This window comes from Vigna angularis, chromosome 9 (assembly GCF_016808095.1).
Source record: "Vigna angularis cultivar LongXiaoDou No.4 chromosome 9, ASM1680809v1, whole genome shotgun sequence".
In the NCBI taxonomy this organism is placed as follows: domain Eukaryota; kingdom Viridiplantae; phylum Streptophyta; class Magnoliopsida; order Fabales; family Fabaceae; genus Vigna; species Vigna angularis.
In genome coordinates, this window is record NC_068978.1 from 1,945,912 (window position 1) to 1,967,380 (window position 21,469).

The 21,469-nt window shown below is 30.0% G+C and overlaps 2 protein-coding genes across 6 annotated transcripts; one reads left to right on the forward strand and one right to left on the reverse strand.

Moving 5' to 3' along the window:
* Positions 1–1,460: 1,460 nt before the first annotated feature.
* Positions 1,461–6,301, reverse strand: LOC108320675 (ELF3-like protein 2). 5 transcript variants are annotated; one of them, XM_052868600.1, is made up of 7 exons: positions 6,079–6,284; positions 5,128–5,390; positions 3,918–4,022; positions 3,478–3,820; positions 3,132–3,387; positions 2,816–2,867; positions 1,461–2,740 (listed from the first exon to the last, which is right to left on the reverse strand). In XM_052868600.1, exons 2-7 carry the CDS (start codon positions 5,371–5,373, stop codon positions 1,745–1,747), a joined length of 1,998 nt encoding a protein of 665 aa, XP_052724560.1. In that variant the 5' UTR covers positions 5,374–5,390; positions 6,079–6,284; the 3' UTR covers positions 1,461–1,744. The 5 variants fall into 5 exon arrangements, with proteins under 5 accessions (XP_052724560.1, XP_052724559.1, XP_052724558.1 ...); XM_052868599.1 differs by having other exon boundaries at positions 3,132–3,408; XM_052868598.1 differs by having other exon boundaries at positions 3,132–3,820; positions 6,165–6,301.
* A 9,781-nt stretch (positions 6,302–16,082) lies between these two features.
* On the forward strand, positions 16,083–18,344 carry LOC108320454 (transcription factor bHLH87). The gene is made up of 3 exons (XM_052868394.1): positions 16,083–16,226; positions 16,433–16,605; positions 16,711–18,344. The coding sequence occupies exon 3, from the start codon at positions 16,772–16,774 to the stop codon at positions 18,131–18,133; it is 1,362 nt and encodes a 453-aa protein (XP_052724354.1). The 5' UTR covers positions 16,083–16,226; positions 16,433–16,605; positions 16,711–16,771; the 3' UTR covers positions 18,134–18,344.
* The last annotated feature ends 3,125 nt before the right edge of the window (positions 18,345–21,469 follow it).

A 21,469-nucleotide genomic window follows, 5' to 3' on the forward strand; every position in this document is an offset into this window, starting at 1 on the left:
CCCCATATTGTACTTGCAATGTGATTTTCTTTGATTTCACTAATTGGTCACCTGAGTCCAAGTTCTTTGGGATGGGGCAGTTTCTAGAGAAAGTAAAATTGTTGTAGGGTGAGTGTAGGGTTTTCCTTTTATTGTTGTTGATTTTTGTTTCTTTCTGAAAAAATATTTCCCAATCAAAGTGAGGCATGGTAGAATAATTGGTGGACCACCAAACTTTTCCAGTCCATTAAGAATACATTCACCACATTATTCTCTTTCTTTCCTTCAAAGTTTTGATGGTGATGATGGCAACGTTTTACTAAAGATTCTTGGTAAAAATGGCCACCAAGTTATTCCTTTGCTTCTTTGTTAATTAATGCTTCAAATATGCTCTTTCTTGAAATATGCCTAAGAGTCTCAAGAGTTCTTGAACAATGAAATTATAGTATGTTTCACTTTTTTTTGCAAACAATTGATAAATTTTTAAAAATAAATAATCTTTTTGCTCCTATAAATATTATAATTCGATTTGATCCTTATAAAAAAATTCTTCATATTTTATCCTTCACAATTTAAACCTAATTATTACTTTTTCTTTTTTTATTATTTATCATCATCCAACCCTAAAAATCACTATGCTAACTACAAAACTAGGTTATTTAATATTAACCCAATACAAAACTGCCTTATTTAATATTAACACGAGTGATATAATCCATAAACAACTAAAAAGATAATAGTGTAAGATAACAATTTTTTCACCCAATTTATTGAAAAATAAATAAATAGTTGAAAGTCAATCGAGAATTATAAATTTTATAGTGCTCAATAAAAAAACAAAAATTAGCAAGCATAAGAACTCTCAAATTTATCATAGATTTAAAATTTGATTAAACATATAAAAAATAACTTTTTCAGAAATGAAAATTAAATAACTTTTTAACAAGAACTAAAATCAAAGTTTGGTGACGGTAAACATATTTATTTATTTTTTAAATATGAAATATTCTTAATTTGACAATCATCTTCCTTTATTGGTAAATTTAATTTAATTTAAGAAATATTAAAAGACAAAAAGGTGCTTTACTTGTTTATTTTATATTACAAAAATTATAAATTTAAAGTAAACAAATTATTTAAACTGATAATCTCAAAATAAAGATAAAGCTAAACATATAAACATTTAGAAATCGGACGCATAAATTTGAATCAACTTTAATATATATATATATATATATATATATATATATTGATAGTTCATATATAAATTCAATAAGATACTAATAAGCATTTTAAATTTTGGAAAATTTTGCTAGTTTTTAACTCAAACTATTTAACAATTTTACGTATTATAATTTTATTATATTTATTCTATATTTGTTAGATCTAGATGTTTTATGGGTCTAAGTTTAAGAACTAACATTTCTCTTTACATTTCCTGAATGAATGTTTGAAAGATATGGGATAGTGAGAATCAAATATAAAAAAGAAAACATATACAGTTAAGATATTGTGAATAATTTGAATAACTTGTTAGTACAAGGCCGAAAGAGCTGCTAATCTCTGCATTTCTTCAAGTGATTGGTACAAATATTTTTTTTCTCTGTTTTCATGAATTTACAATGCTGCTTCTGCTTGAGCTTCCACCCATGCAATATTATTATCAGACAAAAATGGTTATAGGTACATACAGTGTTAGAGTGTCAAACTAGAAATATCATGAATAAACAGACATGTCATGTCACGAGACAGACCATGTTACTAGTTACAAATGTTTCCTTTCTTCTTGTATTGATCTGAATATCCTTGCAGCGGATTCACTAGCTGATTTTGGATTATGAGGCATGGCTTTGATTACTCTTGGCTGCAGTTCAACCTGAGTGTGCCTATCTTCTGATTGCCAACATGTCGGAGCCAAAGGAAACAAAGGAAGCACTTCCCCAGCACTCGTCCTCTTGGAAGGACTGCTAGCTGTGCTTCTATGTGGTTCTTTATCTTTTGGTGATTGGTGAATTGAAATGTTTCTTGACATCACTTGGCTTGTGGGGCTGGATATGTTAGATGAGCTTTGGTATAGTATGGCAGAATTGACTTCTCCACATGAGTTGTGGTTTTCAGGACCATTGGATTGCCCCATTTGCTCAACAGCTGAAGCTGACATAGAAGATGGATTGTGGATGAATGGTGGTGGTAAGAACTGGGGCAAAGATGAACCAGAAAGGATTCCAAACTTTTGGTGAGAACTTGGAGCAAGAGCTGCTTCTGAAGAAGCATCTTTGCTTAAAGGATTGAAGCTAACCGAGCCACAAGTGCCGTATATGGGTGCCATGAAGCCTGCATTTGGAGGGCATGGCCCTATGACTGGTTTGTATACTAGGCCTTCGGATGGTGACATGACAGGAACTAGCCACTGGTTTCCTGGTGGAGGGTAGACATAGCTTGGGGACTGTTTGGAATTTGTATCCGAGGAGGCTATTGGAAGGTTTGCTAAATGATGGCCGTAGTTTGGCAGCTGATTAGCATGGCCTTTGGTTATGTTGTTGACACAAGGAATGGGAATCTTCTCAACTGCACTGTTTGTAGCATGCTCAGCAGTAGGGGCCTTCACGGATTTACTGTCAAGTTTAGCAACTGAGGATGGTTTTTCACCAGCAAAATCAGATTGAAATTTCTTGGTTGTGGATGTTTTTGGTGGTGGCTTGTTAAGTAAAAGGTTATCAGCAAGCAATATGTGGGGTGAGCCTGCAATTAATCTTTGCACCTGTTCCAAGAAATGTGTAGTTCTCATATTATGATGAGTGAAGACGAAGTTAAGAGTGTCTAGTTTGGCAGTTACCTTTATCAGTCTATGCAATTCAAACACTTGCATGACAAAGATTTTCTGTTGGCTGAAAATAGCAATGTCAGTATCAGTTCAAAGGACGAAACACAATCATGTTTAAAAGAAAAATGGATGAAAAATGAACACATCAAGAACTAGATCACTATATTCAATCTGCATTGAAATTTGAGCATTGCAAGGCTGTAAGTTTGTCAGAGACTTATAAAGATTTTCAGCAAACAATAACAAAATCAGCAAAGTTCAGAAGTAGTTTAACAGAAAGAGAGCAAGGCCAAATCATAAACACATGTTACTAGACAGGTAAACTTACTTGACGATAGTTCTTCTGGCTTTCCAAAATTGTTGTTCACCTATAGCTCCTACAACATTGTCAGGGGAAATGTGCATAACCGATGTCTCCTCATCTTCGTTCCCAGCTCCCTTGTCAAGGAAGAACCTTCTACCAATCTCTAACTCTCCAGAACATCTGTGCACATCACTGGCAGCTGGCTTCTCAATGTGATGGTCCCTTGAGTTGAATTTGTCCCCAAAAGCTGCATGTTCTTCATGTGTATGGACACTGCTACCTTGCAACGTTTTCAAGCTATCTACTGAAATATTTCTAATTTCATCCTTCAAAGATCTATGTTCTTTATTCATTGATTTAGAATCCCTACCTTGCACCAATGAGATTAATGATGCATCTGTCATGTCACCGAAACCATCTAACGAGAGCACTTCCTCTGGCTTCTGACCATTTTGACTCACTTTTGTAAGCTCCTCCATCTGGATCTTCCCATATTGTGCTGACTTCAGGTCTACCACACCAGGTGAATTCACCTTCTTTCTAAATGAATTCAGATTTTTAAGAGAACAGCTCAAATTACAACCGTCTTCATCTTTATTATTTTGGATGATGCTACAGCATGAGCTTTTTCCATGTGCAGAACCAGCAGTTATAAAAACATCTTCACCATCAAGTGCTTTCAGAGAATTCTTACTATTGATGAAATTGTCTTGCTGAAATGAATTGTGTTTACTAGTAAATGACAATGAGCATAAGAAGTTTAAATTTGGTAACTTGTAGGCTTCTTCGTTTCTCTCACTCACGACTCACCGTGTATTTGGTTAAGTTACTCCTTCTAAAATTGAAAGCTTGACTCTTCTCAGCCAGAATAGAAGGTGCATTGGAGTTGAACTGGATGCTTTGATTACTACCGATCTGCAGCACAGCAAAAACAAAACAATTAAAAAAGGTTGCAAAGGATGAACAGAAAAACTTATTAGTATAATCGGGTTTTGATGCCATGCTAAATGGTGGATTTTAAGCTTAACTCAACCCCACAAAACAAGTTAAGTGAGGTTTACACCCACTTATATACTCTAAATTGGATTTACTCTAAATTGGATTTATTTCTAGTTGATGTAGGATTTCCAATAATATTGAATCAAATTTCTCACAAATTACGCCTCTAGTATTTGATGGAACAAACTACGATCTTTAGGCTATAAAAAAGGAGGCTTGTCTAGAGATTTTGGATCTTAGGGAAGTTGTTGAAGAGGATTATGAAGTACTTCCACTGCCAAACAACCGGAAAGCCGAGAAGAGTTTACAACCTCCAAGATAAAGAGTGTTGGAAATGTTCCTAGGATGATGTCAAAATAACTATGATTTTGATTTTTAATAAGTGAATTATTAAATTCATAACAATCTTGATTTTAGTTGTTGGTGGATTACTTAATTTCAGATTCTAATATTCGGTTACCATTAGCAACAGCTAAAATCATGGAGCAAAATTTTGTATTTAGTTATTTGAGCGTACTTAGATACAAGTTAAACTCAACAAAATTTGTAAGCTTCTTAATTCAAAATGTTGTATATTATTTCCTAACCCAAAAACCAATTGTACTCCATGCCAGACAGAAAGCATAACTACTTGAGAATCAAAAAGATGATACTGCAACTTCCCTTGCTTCCGTAAGAAAAAAGAGTGATATTCATAATTCAAAGATCCAAGACAAAATTTAAGGGGGCAGAAACAGATAGGTATTTGAGAATAAGAGAAAGAAGTTGCTAAAAGAAAAGAATACTTCTGTATCATTGAAGAATACTTCTGTAATCTGTTTATCACTATTACTTAAACTGTGTTTGAAACTTCCAAGTTTGGTGAAAAATGTCTAGCACTCTCATGAATCCACGCAACTTAATACCTTTATTCAAGCTTAACACATCAATCAAAAGAGAAAAACAGAGTTCGGTTCCAACTATCAGTGATGGTACAAGAAATTATCAAAGGCAAGAATTTGAAGAACTTGACTTGACTCACGTGGCTTGAAGATGTATGAGCTGTGTAGTTTCTGAGCGGGAGTGGAAACAAGGATGCTGATGCTGGTGCAAAACTTTGAGAAGGGATGCTGAATTGTTCATAGAGTGCCATCTTATTCCTTGGGGGTGCTTTTGGTCCTCCTTTCTCAGCATCCTTAACATGCAATCTTGGAAACATTGGACTAATCTCCTTGCTCTCTTCAATTCCCCCTCTCATCCTATTCATGCTTCTACACACTATCCACATGCAACAATTTTACATCTCTGCCAATTTCACAAAACATACTTTTCAATCCTCTCATACAAAAAAAGTACGCGTTTCTCAGTTGCATAAACCACTTCAGAAGTATCAGAAACTCAAATCCACACAACAGAAACAAGTTTTGTCGACGAATTTAACCAGCAGAAACAATTCCAACCATGTCAGAACAAATCAATCCATCCACAAGCAATTCATACTAAATCAAAACAAAAAGCAATAAAATAAATTAACCAGCTCCAAAGCAACAGTTTTCTTTATCCCATACCACATTATCGACAAGGACGAGGAAAACATCCCAAAACAGAGCAAAAATTAGAAAGAAAAAAAACACAAATCCACATGTACCCAGTTGACAAAAACTAAACTTTTTAGCTGAAAACCAAACGACAAACACTTATAAAAGCACAAGAACCCTAATGAAGGTCAGCTAAGATCGTAAACAATAAGAAAATCAAAGGAAAGATCTTGCAAGCACAGAAGAGAGAAATATATATTTTTAAACAGAAAAAAAGGAATATCTGAAACAGATAGATAGACGGATAGATTGAGCTGGAAAACAAGGCCACCATGAAACCACGAGGGCTTGAGCAATAAAAGTAAAAGAAGTGAGAGGAGATTAAACTTGGAAGGTAACAACATGGGGTAGTTAAAGGGTACAGAGAGAGGCTTTTGTAATGTGAAAGAATGTACCGAATATTATTGGAAGAGAAAGTAGTGTTCCGGAATGAGTACAAAGAAGAAGAAGCAGCATGCAAGAGCATTGTTAGTGACCCTACCATGTTGTTGAATTGATGAGGAAGAGGAGGCAAAGAGTATAAGAGGGAGAGTAACATGGCATAATGAATGTGGATGATTGGAGACAGAGGCAGTGACCGAGTCTCTGTTTCTTATTTTCCTTTGCACGCACTTACTTTCGGGTAAGAGACTGCATGGTTACCACACATTATGTTTCCCCAATCTCAAGAAAAAAATCTGTTAAAAATCGCGTCTTTCTATTTTTGCATTTTTTAATGTTTTATGTCTCTTCAACTTTCTTTCAACAACAAAGATTATGATGTTTGATTTTTCTTTTTAAACTTTTCTCCTTTTTTACTAACACGTGATTAGTTTGTCTACTTTCGATTTTACTTAGGTTACGTGGCACACCCTCATGATGCTAAATATTTATCATTTTAGACACGTTTTACAAATTAACTTCTGTACAAAATAATTGTAAAAACTCGTTTAACTTTTTTTTTTGTTTTGTATTTTCCTCTCATAAAATATATTTGTACAAAAATGTGTTCACATTGCCAGTCAAGTAATATTAGTTTTCAATTTTTTTATATATGAAAAAAAAAATATGCTTCCAGAAAGTTATCACACTGATCAATTATTAACGAAAATTAATTATCAATTAATATTTTACTGAAGTTTCTTACAGAAAAGGTACACTCCTTTTATATAATTTTCATTTAGGTTAATCAAAATGAAAATTTTCAAATATAATATTATTATGCTTTTTTATCTGTATTATTTTTCTTACTGAAATGTGCATTTTTATCATGATAATTTTTCTCTTCATGAGTGATAATTTATTTCAAAATAAAACATAGGTTATATTCAGAGAATAATATTATTGTTATGTACGTGACTTTTGTAGCAAGATTACATTATTTTTTGTTATTTTTAGAAATTACATTTCTCTGGTGAAAAAAAAACATGTGAACAATACTTCAATTAATTTTATTATTATCTTTCCATTTTCATTACAATTTTTTGAGCCTCAAATTTTCTCATTCTCCCTGATTTTGCACAGTTAGAATTAATATTATACTTTAATAGTTTTATAATGATAAAGAAAGCAAATACAATTATGTAATGTGGAATTTTTTTTTTTTTTGTAATTTATTTTCAACCAAATAAATGAAGAACCTAATTGCCTTTCACATCTATTCTCTTTCTTTTATTCATTGTTTTAAACAGCTTCAAATATCTGTTCATTTTCTCATAACTTTCTTTAAATTTTTTAATTCCTATGCTCTTGTATTTTTTCACATTGTTATTTATCATAATCTTTGTTTAAAAGATTAGAATAAATATTTTTTTTGCAGTAGAATTGGGCCGGGAATACGAGCCCAATCAAAACCTGTTGGTGCAATCAAGCCCTAGATTGGACTTTTCAATCGAGTCGGGAACAGTATATTGAAAAGACTTTTTCTTCGTGCATTTCCATAATTTTGTTGCAAAAGTCAGTTTCAGGACAAGTTTTTAAAATTTTTAGAATATGATTTTTGAAGCAGGATTTACATGGTAGGACTTTTGGACAAAGTTTCTAAAACACATTTTGGAATTAGCTTTCTGAATACAGAATTTTGGAACAAGTTTTTCAAGACTTATATGATATTTTTTTGAATGAGTTTTTGAACAATTTTTTTAAAACATAAATGATAACTTTCAAATCAAATTTTCTAAAACAAGTTTTCTTTAGAAAGAGTTCTTTATATTTTCTCTTCTTCTCACATAATAACATAATGCAGTGGAGATTGAAAGTATAATAACATCAATACCACTATTGGTGACATTTTGCAATGAAAGAACATATTTGTCCTTTTTTAATATGCTTCCTGCACCCTCAAATTACTAACCCCACCTTACAATAACATTTTCGGGAGAAGAAAAGAGGAAGAACATAGAAAGAGGAAGAGAATGAATGTATTTTTGGGACACTTTGTATAAGGTATTTTTATAATATGTAACTTAAAGTATAATATTTGTATTGTATTGACCGGTACTTATATTCACCAAACTTGTTAGAACCGATGTTGAAATTAAGATGAAATTGTTTGGTATTCATCATATTCAACTAATCATTAAGACAAGCTAAGCAAATTAATAATCAGATCTGATATAATTTACTTGTTATTAGGCTAAACCTTATAAAAAATCTATGAAAAAAACTTATAAATACAAGTGAAAAATATAGCTCAGTTTGAAAAAACATTAATTTCTTAATGTGTCAAAGTAATTTTTGTGTAGATACAAAACAATAAATTTTAAAAAAATAGAAAATAAATATATTGTATTTTGAAAATAAAACTTTAAACCTGCTGCCAATAATTTTTATTTTTTTCGTAATTCTTTTAAAAAATATTTTAGCATTATTAATGGAATAAATTTACTTTGACATTGATCTTATTCAAATTTATGTGAGAGATTGATCCGGTGTAAAATCGAGTCGGCGAACAAAGACACAACGGAAGACGGTGAAATCAAAAGCAAACCCTAGATTCGAAGGTTTGTTCGAAGGAGATTCTAGGGTTCGAGGTAGGAAGGGATTTAATCGGTGGAAAAGGTTGGAACGAAGATTTAATCGTTGTTAATAAATAGAAACCAATCTCAATCGGTGAAAAATGAAGAAAAAGGCAAAATAAATGAGTCAAAAGGGAGGAGATAAGGAAAACATATAGGAAGATGATGTTTGAGGCGACGCTCAAGGCAATGAAGAAGACGTAGTTCGGTGAAGAGCGAACGCGAGATGTGATTCGGTGATGGTGAGGGAGGAGTGTTCTTGGAGGAGTGCACGATTTAAAGAAGAAGAGAGGAACGAGAATGAGAGGAACGTGAAATTAGAGATAGCGAGAGAGAAATGTGAAAAATTAGAGAGGCAGAGAGATATTATAACTGAATTTTAAAATTCCGTTATAATACATCAAGAAATTTCCAACAGATGTCTATATCTACGTAATAATAGGTTTTGAACTTATTTACAAGTTTGTTACCGCGTTTCATATTATAATTGATATACAAAACTACGTTATAATATGTCTTAAACTTATTTACAAGTTTGTCACCGCGTTTCATATTATGACTAATATACAAAACTACGTTATAATATGTCTTACTTTTATTACGATTCTGCCACCGGTCAACCTATTATAATGGATAGTTTTTATCCGTCATAATAGGTCGTGATATAAAGTTATTTTTCTATTAGTAATTTTAGACTTGAAACTTTTTCAACTTATTCGTTAAATGCATTAAAGAAAGAGATTATTTTAGAACTCACCTGAGATTGATTTGTAGACTCAGATAGATATTGACAAATATATTTATGACTTAATATATCTTAGTAATTTTTTAAAACCTTACATTGTTTAATTATATTAATATTAACATTATTTAATTTTCAAATTTATACGTGATAAAATACACCTCTATTTTAACTTTATATTCTTATTCACATAATTTAATTATGGTAAGGTTAATAAATACCACAACACATAAATTAGATCAATATGAACTCATAGATTATAAGGTTTTACTAAGATATAAGTTATCTTTTAGAAAATTATTATTTAGTGTGTGCAGTCAAAGTCTTGATTGTACTAATCTCACTTGAAGTCTTTGAAGTCTATGACTTTGACTGTATCAAGGATTATTTAGGATTTAATTAAATTTTAAGTTTATTAAAAGTTTTAATATTTTTAATTAAGTAATTTTATGTATTGAGTATTTAATTTTTTTAAAAAATTTGAATTGAGTTTTATTATTTAATTTTTTTATTGATAGATAGTGTGAATGGTATTTTGTCACCTTATTTGATCATCTTTAATATTAAAATATATAAAGTTTTATAATTAATATAAAAGTATATTGTAATTAATATAAAATAAATATTTTTTATTATTTTAGTTGAATTCGATAATAAAACTGTCATATTTTTCATGAGTTTTACGTTGTGGCTTACAACTACTAAAGGAATGTTTGTATTATATATTGATAAGACTATTTTCGTTATCCAACGTAATTTTAGTGAAAATAATAAAAAGATATTAATATTTTATTAATTATAGTATTATTTTATATAAAGTATAAAATTTTATATTTCTTGACAATAAGTTAAATAACATTAAAAAACAAATATTTTCAAATGAAATAGTGATAACGGTAGGTAAATAACAAGGGTGAATAGTAGTTTCCAGAAGTAGTAATAAACAAAGAAAGAAAAACATGATTGTGTGGGCCTGTCTTGTGCACGTGGGAGTCAACATCATATTATCATCATCTACCTTGGCCAAAGCCAGCTTAGGAAATTCAAGTATAAAACCATATAATATATTTCTAAAAAAGGGTAAGAGAAAAATGTGATTTATTATGAGAAAGTGATAATTGAGTCCCAATTATTAGGTGGTTGTTGACCTAAGGCCATTCAATGTGACTGAATTTTACAAGAAAAAAAAAATTGAAGCCCACAATGTAAAAAAAAAAAACTATTGCTGTGAAAACAAATTTTTTGGTTCGGTTTCAATCCAATCTAAGTTTGTTCATTAATAAGTTTAAAAAATTCAAATTTGATTCAATATATCATAAATTGATGTGTTAAACAGATTGTGTTTCAGGTGTAAGTTTTCAGATATCACAATCAAACATTCATTCACAATTTGTTTTTAATCATTTAACGATGTTTTAAATATTTTTAGTCAAATTCTTTTATATTCTCAATGTCTAAATTCCAAATCGTATGGACCGGTCAAAGACATTATGAGACTCAAGTCAATATTTTAATCGATTGGTCATTACAGTAAAGTCTTAAATTCACGATAAATGTAATCACTTACCTCAAATTTGTTTTATAAGTTTCTGTATGGACTTATCACTCCATCTAATTCCGAAGGGACCGAATAGATCAAAACTAGAAGATAAGATTACTCCCGTATTGTAATCAGGACCAATGCCTAATAAGTAAAACTTACCTATAAACTTTATTAATAAGCACAAAGTTTGATTTTTAAACTTTAAAAATTAATAATTTTTATAATCAATTAAGTAATATTTTACAGATTAAACTATATTTCATATTAACTTTTAAACTATTTATATTTCTCACATGTTCCAACTTAAATATGATATAAAACACCATTTAACATCTAAAAAGATATAAATAAAATTTGACGATAAATTTAATGATTATCAACCTATTTAACACATTATTAAGTTCACTTATATTTTTTTTTGCGTACTTTATTAATAAGGATTTCTTAATCTTTTAACAAACGGTTGTTTATTTTGATGGCTGATAGGTTTACTCATCAATATCCTTTTTAAATTTTCATTGAGGTTATAATTTTGTTCGAACGAATTTTCTTAGAGACTAATGAAAGGGAAACACTAAAATTATCTTTTTATAGACTAAAATTAACTTATGTATAGCTTATACACAATAGTAGAAAACACTTTTCTGTTCTTTTTCTAATTTTTACTTTTAAATTATTCATAAACAAATTTTATTTTATTAATATTTATATACACATCAAAGTTGCCACTCGGGTAAATCTTCCAACAATTGGCTGGTTCTTGATTGGGTTTATCACTTTATCAAAAACTTTATCATACATACATACATATACATACATGTAATATATATATATATATATATATATATATATATATATATATATATATATATATATATATATATATATATTTATATTGCTTGCTTTTACATTGAATTTCAGCCATTCAATTATTGAACTTTCTTTTGAACAGAATGCAAAAAGCCAAAATTTTCGCGGTAATTGTTGAAAAAGAAAGTTCACACATGAAAAAAAAAATAGTTTGATTTATTGAATTTATCCAACAACCTCTCGTGTATGTTATATATATATATATATATATATATATATATATATATATATATATATATATATATATATATATATATATATATATATATATATATATATATATATATATATATATATATATATATATATATATATATATATATATATATATATATATATATATATATATATATATATATATTAGGCTGTTTTGGAGAAATATATACTTTTCAAAACGTGAGAATATTGTGAAATGATTTTTTAATAAACAAATTCAAACATACGTACGTAATTGTTTTATACGTAGACGTGGTTTTAAATTGATAAATATTTTAAATCGGAAGTGGAAAAAATCAATCACGAAATAATTTTTTAGCCAATGTAGTTTAGTTTTGTTTTCCAAATTTATTATTAAATTTAAACCACGCATTTACTATATGTATTAGATTTATTTTTTATTTTATTAGTTGTGAAGTTAAAATAATTTTAACAAACATGTATAGAAAATTAACAAGCAGTCCAATAAAGTCAAACTCCAAAGAGATCGAGTTCGTTTAGCCTTCTAATTTAATATTACTTTTAATATGAACAAATACATATATATATATATATATATATATATATATATATATATATATATATATATATTTTAAGTTTTGGGTTCATATATTTTTTTCCTGTCTTAAAATATTGAGAATTTTCCTTCTAGACAAAGGACTAGTTATTAATTTGGTCTAACTCTTACCGTTGAATGAACAATGAAGAAAATTAATGATTTTGATTGTGAAACATTAAGTTTTTGTGATTTTTTTTTATATACAAATTTTTCTTATGGTGTTCTCTTTTACGTTTTTTTTTCTTAATTTATGATACACGTTTCACAAAAAAATATATAAATCATGTCAATATATTTATAGTTAAAAATATTTTATTTTAATAAAATAAAAAACATTATTGAAAGTCGATATCAACGAAAAATAAGAGAAATAATAAATATCTCATCTACATTTCTACTTACAGTTTTTCTGTTACTAATTTTTTTTATTTCTTTATTTTATGTGAAAATATTCATATAGTGCACGATATATTTGACAAATTTGTATTTATTTGTGTTTTGATACATCACTTTTATATTCATTTTTAAATAAAGTAGATACATCCTTTTTTTTTAACTCATTTCCATCTGCAAGTCAATTTGCTTGAAAGCAAATTGGATATTGACGCGTTTTTCCGTCTAAAAATATAATATAAAATAGTTTGAATTAAAAAAATAAATAAATTTGATCCGTTCAATAATAGTGTTAGCTAGCAATTGGATTGTTGATTAAAAATATTATTAAATTGAGTAATTTTATAAAAAAATGTCTTCTTTTATTATAATAACATTATTAAAATATAAGACATTTTAACTAGCTAAAAACTGTATACCCCAACCATTTGTATTAAAAGAGAAAAAATAAAATAAAATACAAACATACATAGAAAATAGAAAACAAATTAAATGTTTAATATATTCTGATAGTTCAAATTAGTTTTAAGAAAGACTTCACTTACAAAAGAAGAAAACATCAAACTATCTAAAATTTTGTTTAAACCAACTTAATTTTTAGATGTCAATGTATGAGTAGATATTCTCAATAATTTATTAAAATATTATCTTTTTAGAAAAATGACTACTTATTACTATTCATAGATGTCAATATTTTATGAATGAAAATATATTGTTTTTTTCTTATGTAAAAGATGGTGAAATATTTATACTTGAAAATATGTCATTAATTAGGTGAGTTTAAATAACTATGAATAATCAAGGGAAAGTTTTTGCGTGATTAAATAAGTCTAATTATTTTTAAGATGTGATTAAATGAGTTTATGATAATTGATGTTTATAAATAAAGTAATAATATCTTGGCATAAACTTTTTATCTTTATTTGATATTATTATTTTTTTTTTTTGTAAATACAAAAGTTCCTATTTTATAATTATTTTAATATCAAATAAATATAAATATATATATATATATATATATATTTATAAGTAATGAATTTATATTCTTAATTGTGACATAAGACAAAATTTATTAGTAAAATGGATAAATGAAAATAGGAATATTGTAGCATTTGAAAAATCTTCACAATTTTTAAGCCACTAATACCAAGGTGGCTAACTTGAATGCAACTGCATGACATGACATGCTCCTTGTATTCATCTTGCATGCCACGTGGGGAACCTCTATCAAATCAGACATTCTACCAATGGATGATCGACACGTGTCAAGAGAACCCTGCCTTCACGTGGGAGGACTTTTGTGATTGAGCCGAGCCGAGCCGATAAGATGGCGCAACACTGAGCCGACAGCTCACGCCCGTGTTGGCATTGATTGAGATTTTGACATCCTCATCATAGACAAACCGCTAGGCCCAATTCATGGGCCCACCGAAATGCCCCAATTACTATGCAATGGAACTTTCCCGATTCTTGACTTAAAGCTTCATAAATATTTAATTTATTACAAAAGGAAATCTCTATATTGGAAAAGAATTTATAAATTTATTTTAAATTTTTTATTCATTCATTAATTAAAAATTATACTTTATCCATAGTGTGTCAAAATTAATTTATTTTAAAAAATCCTTAAGTTTAAGTAGGATTTTACTGCAAAATATTCATAGACGTATAAATATAATTTTTGTAACTCGCTAATGAAAAAAAGAAGAAGCTTTCTTCGCAAATTTATTTACTCACATCATACACCAAATAATGTTTAATTTTCTTTTTCTTTTTGCATATATTATTCCACGAGTGCAATACGTTCTCTTATGATAATTTTTATTTTCCGAAAAGGACTATTTGGTGCATGGACTACGGATTAATTTCACAATATTATACTATTCTAAGCATCTTTATAATATCATAAAGTTGACGTCATAAACATTAGATTAAACATTATAATGTGGTAATTAATATTATAAGTTGGTGCATTTCTCTGACTCTTGGACATGTATTCATCACTCTATCTGCAGCTGAAAAAACATAAGAGATGGGAACCCATTCACTCACCTGGAAAATGTAAAGATGGGGTGCATGTGCATGTTATATACACACACACACACACATATATATATATATATATATATATATATATATATATATATATATATATATATATATATATATATATATATTTATATATATATATATATATATATTTATATATATATATATATATATTTATATATATATATATATATATATATATATTTATATATATATATATATTATATGAGTTTAATCAGGAGAGATCAGAAAGTAACCTGATCCACACTGTGAACACAACAATGGCACAACAGAACTTCAAATAAATGTAAACAAAGATTATAACTTTCTCTCTGTGCTAATCTGACCGCTGCCAACTTGTTTCTGCCACTGTGGCTTTCTCCACTATCAGGTAAACAATTCTATCAAACTATATTTTGCAAAAACAAGATCTTTTCAGATTGTGTATATGCGGTTTATTCTAATAAGTTTTCAGGTGTCATTCCTATAAACATAACACGCTTCTTTATACATAAATTATGTTCTATATATATATATACATATATCCGTAATGCAATTTACTATTTCATATGTTAATTTGAGTTTCTTACTGCAATAGTTATTTTTTTGGGTGTGTAAGAAGATATAGAAATATGGTGGTAGAAAGTGAAAAGATTTGCAGGCTATGATTAAAACGATGATTAACACAGAAAGCTTTTATAAAGAGGGTATTGGTGTTGAAAGATGCAGTTTTTACTAAGCAACCAAAAGGGGGTCAGAGCTTTCTGCACTTAAAAAGAATACAAAAAATGGTTGTACGCGATAAAATATGAGGATTTGACATTCAAAAATACCACTCTCAAGTCTCATGCTCACTGTCTGCTGCAGAAACAGTTTTATTTATAGACCCACCTAACTGATAAAAAAGCATTATCCTTTTTGAAATTGCTCTAAACTGTTAAAACCAGATTATTATAACATAATAGTTAATGATAGCCTCTTTTTTATTTTTCTTTTGTGTATTTTTGTATTCATGTTGAAGGAGTTATTTATTATACAGTTTCCTGACGTAATTGCTCAAGTACCAATACTTGTTTTATTATAAAAGCATGTACCTTTTGTTCTTCCTACCTATACAAGGTTCTTCACAACAAACACGGTGCATCAGTTCTGCACTTCTTCAATGGCAGCTCAAGGTACAACCTTAACCTTCTTGTCTCACTTTCTATTCTCTTCTCTTCTCTTTCCAGTTTGTTAAATGTACCAGGACTAGTTTTCTTTTATAAGGGTCAGAAAAATTCTCTTTCTTCTCCAACTTGTACTTTCACAATAGAGTACTGCATAAAATTCAGTTTCTCAATCTGACCTAACCCTTTGGTTGTTTTTTTCCACCTCCTCACAGTTATCTCACATTGAATTTTAAGAGGCAAGTTAATGCCACAACCAGATTGTGCAAAATCTTGATGTAAAAGCTGGGTTTGGTCCTCTGTTTTATCTCTAACATTGAAGACTCTTGAACAATTATTAAGGATTCTAATCTTGTTCTGGCAGCAGTTTGTCTACAAGTGTGAACTGGTAAGGCCCTAAGGCCTTTCAGGTCAATTTTTATGTTTTCTACTGATACAAGTATTTGGGTTTTGTTTATTTTATCTGATGTATTGTTGTCTTTCAACATGATAGATAACAAGGATCAGTTTCTCCTCCAAGTTTCAACTAGATTTTTTTCTTGAAGCAAACATCTATGGATGGTTTGAGTTGGGATACCTCTCAACTTGAAGCAAACACACCAATCCTGTGGAGTACTATTCAGCCACCACCAGATTTTGAAGGAGGCTACTCCATGCCCAATGTTGTCAATCAAATACAAGATTTGCAGAAAGCTCAAACAGGTCTTGCACATTCAGATTCTGAAAGAGTGATTTATCAGTCAGCAGATGCTACCACCGCTTCTTCAGAGATAATGGATGTGATGCAAAGGCAAAACACAAATCTTTTACAGCATGCACCAACAATGATGCCGGTGAAATCAGGAACTGGAGCCAGTTGGGGAGAAGCTTTCACATCTCAATCATACCCGTCTCTGTCGGTCAATGGACCTCAAAGGATGAACCTGATTAGCAACTACATGCCAGATTTCAGCATGGCCCACCAACAACAGCAGCAGCAACAACTTGTCAATGGCTCACAAAATGGAAAGGGTGCTTGCTCTCTTGAGTCTTTTGACTGCTTGATTTCAGCTACCAATAGCAGCACAGACACATCTGTTGAAGATGATAGCATCTCGATGATTTTATCTGACTGTAGAAACTTGTGGAACTTCAGCTACGGCAGTGCAGCTTCCACTGGTGAATCTGAGAGTAATGCATCGAATGGTAGAAAGGAAGACAAGAGGTGTCCGGTGAAGGAAGTTGATGAAACAGTTTCTCAAAGCTCCTTGGATCGAGGAAAAACAGTACAATCAAAGGCTAATTGTTCAAAGAGGAGCCATGAGGAAACTGGAATGATCAAAGTTGGTGCCACTGGCAGTGGTTCCTGCTTCAGTATTGTGCAGAATTCTTCTTCTGTTGAGGAAGGTGGATTCAGACTGATCTCAGATGATCCATCAAAAAGCAAGAAACCCAGATGGGAGAAGAGTTCCTCTTCAAATAACATCAATTTCCAGCAACCGAATTCATCCATGTCTTCATCCATTGAGGAACCTGATCCAGAGGCCATTGCACAAATGAAGGAAATGATATATAGGGCTGCAGCTTTTAGGCCTGTGAACTTTGGCTTGGATGCTGCTGAAAAACCAAAGAGGAAGAATGTGAGAATATCAACTGATCCACAAACTGTGGCTGCAAGGCACAGAAGGGAGAGAATAAGTGAGAGGATTAGGGTTTTGCAGAAGCTTGTGCCTGGAGGAAGCAAAATGGACACAGCATCAATGCTTGATGAGGCTGCAAACTACCTCAAGTTTCTCAGGTCACAGGTTAAGGCACTGGAATGTCTAGGAAACAAAGTTGAAGCAATGAATTGTCCTCCTACAAGCATTGCCTTCTCTTTCAACCCTTCTTTTCCCATGCAAACATCTCTCAGTCAAATCCATCATTCCCAGGGTTGATGTTGTTACTGTCATGGGGTCAAACACCCCATCAACTCTAATCATTTCGTTGCCAATCACAATGATTAACATATCTGATCTTCATTTTCTAGCCAAAGAAAACTCTAATCAATGACTTGTATCGTTGTATTGTAATTGTCTTTAGTGTAATCATCAGTAGTGACTTGTTTAGAATTACATCAATGATGACATTCTCTTGTTTCTATCATAATTAATCAACTGCACCAGCTCCACCATACGGTTTTCACTTTTTTCGGTTACAGTGTTGCTCAAAATGCTACCACTGTCACTGCAATTTTATAGATTGAAGTGTGATACTGAACTGATCTAGACTACCCGGAAGTAGTGAAAATAATGAAAACGAGTTACCTTAACTTTTAGCATGCAGAAAGGCCTAGAAATTATAACAGCCTATTATTGAGATAAAGGGCTAGAGAAAGTGATTGTCACTTTTATATGTTTTATATTATAGTTTAAGGTGCATTTTTCTTGGAGAAACCTTTAACAGCATATTTTAATTGATGTGCTTTGTTAGCTAACCAATGCACGAGACATTCTCTTAGGATTAGTGAGCATAGTCAGTGGTCCTGTCTCCTTGATTCGACCCAACGCGTGCTCTTGAAACTTACTCCAAACCAAACGCATTGCTCAGCACGTGCTTATCATATTCTTCTTTTTTAGCAGAAGTGTTTGTCATAAGTAACACTATACAAAAGCTCTCTGTGTCTTATTTAAACGTACCATTTTCTCTTATATGAATGCAACTAATGATATTGTTAATGATGATTATTGTGACGACGACGGCTACAACAAAAGGTGATGTGTGCCTTGTGCCGTTGTCATCAAACAGGGGTTATTTTAATGAGCTGAAATATCTTCACTAAGCACGTCTTAGAGCTACTGTTACTGTATATGCATGTGGTTTTTTCAAAAGTGAAGTTCTTTCCTTCCCCTTTGTCTCCCTTCTGTATAAGAAACATTGCCACTTTTTGGTCACTTTTTGATCACGAACACAAAACCCAATTCTCCCACTAATTCACTTTTTTTTTTGTCTCTACTCTGCCATTTTGTTTATCACCACATTTCTTGCTTTGTACAATTATGTTTTAAGGTATTAGGATTATGAATATATTTAAAGTTTACTCAATTTTACATAATCGACTTTTTAATATAACTTTTGTATTTGACAATCATGTAATTAGGACGGAACGGAAAGAACTACTAAAAATGGATGACCTATGATATATGTTTAAACCTATGAAATTTAGACAAACAAGACAAGAGTTAAGTAACCATACGTGAGTAGAGATCGAACGAACGCCCTTAGCAGTAAACAATTTTATAGAACTGTCGGAAACCAAGATTAAGGATAAGTGTTAATTAGTAGATAATGAGTCAGGATTTGATCATGGTTAGGATTTTATTAATTATAGGCTCATCTCAAAAGCTATAAATAGAGGTCAAAAGTAAGAGGTAGGTGATTTATTATGAATTTAAAATTCTGTTTACTGCTATTGGAACTAATTATTGACTTAAATATTGGAGTGTCTCTGACATATATCCCAAACTTAAAATAAAGTGAGAAGGTGTATTCTATAGAGACACTCAACCCTACACCCAAAAAAGTATTCATTTACATATTCTAAATTGATCTTATCTTTATTAATGGATAATCCGAACTATTCCATTTTACAGAAAAAAAAAACAAAAGTAAATATCAGACAAATAATTAATTTCGCAATGCCTTAAGAAAATTAAAGAAAGTGGAAGCCAATCCACAACTTGATCAACGGGATTGTGAAATATGTGGGTCCTGCTATTGAAGTGATTGCTTGTTTGGTTCTTCAAAGTGGAAATGGAATTGAAGGTTTGAATGATTTGGGGTGAAGGGTTGCCATGATTGGATCAAAAGGGGTTATAGAGATTGAGTTCCTTGCCAAATTAGGAAATTTTGTTGTGACATGGAATAGTAGATGTTTTGGAACAAGTTATGTTGTAATAAATTAATAAAGCAATTGTGAATAAGCACCCATTTGGTTCTTGAAAATGTCAATAGATAACCATTCTTTTGTAGGCTTTTCAGAAGTGGGAGAGAGAGAGAGAGATGACAGAGACAAGACTTGCTTCACAAACAGTTGTGTTGTAGCTGTTGATTCTTCCCATTGGCTAAATATATTTGCAACAACTCATTTTCTTAGTTGTCCAAGATCCTTTAAATCAAAGTTCAATAAGTCTCAAAGTTTCATCTTTTATAAGAAAACCAATCAGAAGATAATAAAGGCAAAAAAAGAGTTTGTGTTTTGACAGGTACACTGATCATCGGCAGAGTCATGTTTATTTCTCTAGATTCTCAAAGATAGGGATTTCGGATTTATCACATCAGAAAAACATAACCTATAGTTTAAAATTAATACACCATGTGCATTTGGGTTACCGAATATAGTTTAAATTTTAAAATTTATGGATAAAATTCGACAATAAATTTAGATTTATCAATAAATATAAAAAAAATTCGTAACATGATCCAACACATATTTACAAAAAGTGACTAGATCTTAGTAATGATTATAAAAGTGTTAACTGGTTCTATACTTAATAAAAGATTTTAGGATCTTGATAAATACAATAAATATAAGTATTTTAGAAATAAATATTCTTTAAAAGTTATTAAATATATTTATAAAATCAACGTGAATCATAAATTTATTAAAATAATAAAAGTATAATAATTATATAATAAATAATAATATTAATGCTAAATAACAATCATCATTTGATAAACGGTTGAGATTTAATTCTAATAAAATATTAAGATTTAATTATAATATGTGAATATAATTAAATTAAACGTAAGTTTTATAATAAAAAATCTTAAATTGTTGAATAATGTTTTTTAATATTATATTGAACTAATAGAAATACAACTTATTTATTTAAATCATGTAATCTTGCTTAAAATGACTTCAACGTTGCTTCTGACTATAATTAATTCCCTTTAAAACTGAATGCTGTTTTAAATCCTCAAATTATTGTTTAGGGTTATTAATTAATAAGGGAAGAAGTAAAATTCTTAAAAAAATATGAGTTAGGGAAGTGGTCAAAGATGTTATCTTGATTATATAGAACAAAATTAGCTAGAAGAGAAAAGTCCATATTTGAGTCGGCATCATGTTTGAAAATAGAAGAGTTTTGCAATTATTAAATTTCAACAAACTCTTCATTTTTATTTATTTTTTATTGTAATTTTCTTTTGATTCAATTATTTGATCGAGTATTCCTTTTTATTTATATTATATCTAGGTTTAAATTTGTAAAAGATGAAAAAGTCTAAGCTAA

Excerpts from the sequence above, each read along its gene's own strand:
- LOC108320675 (XM_052868598.1), bottom strand. The coding sequence starts at position 5,373 with ATGTGGATAGTGTGTAGAAGCATGAATAGGATGAGAGGGGGAATTGAA. Across the intron at positions 4,023-5,127 it reads CTCATACATCTTCAAGCCAC|ATCGGTAGTAATCAAAGCAT; the intron begins GTGAGTCAAGTC and ends GCTGTGCTGCAG. Across the intron at positions 3,821-3,917 it reads GTAACTTAACCAAATACACG|CAAGACAATTTCATCAATAG; the intron begins GTGAGTCGTGAG and ends AATTCATTTCAG.
- LOC108320454 (XM_052868394.1), top strand. The coding sequence starts at position 16,772 with ATGGATGGTTTGAGTTGGGATACCTCTCAACTTGAAGCAAACACACCA.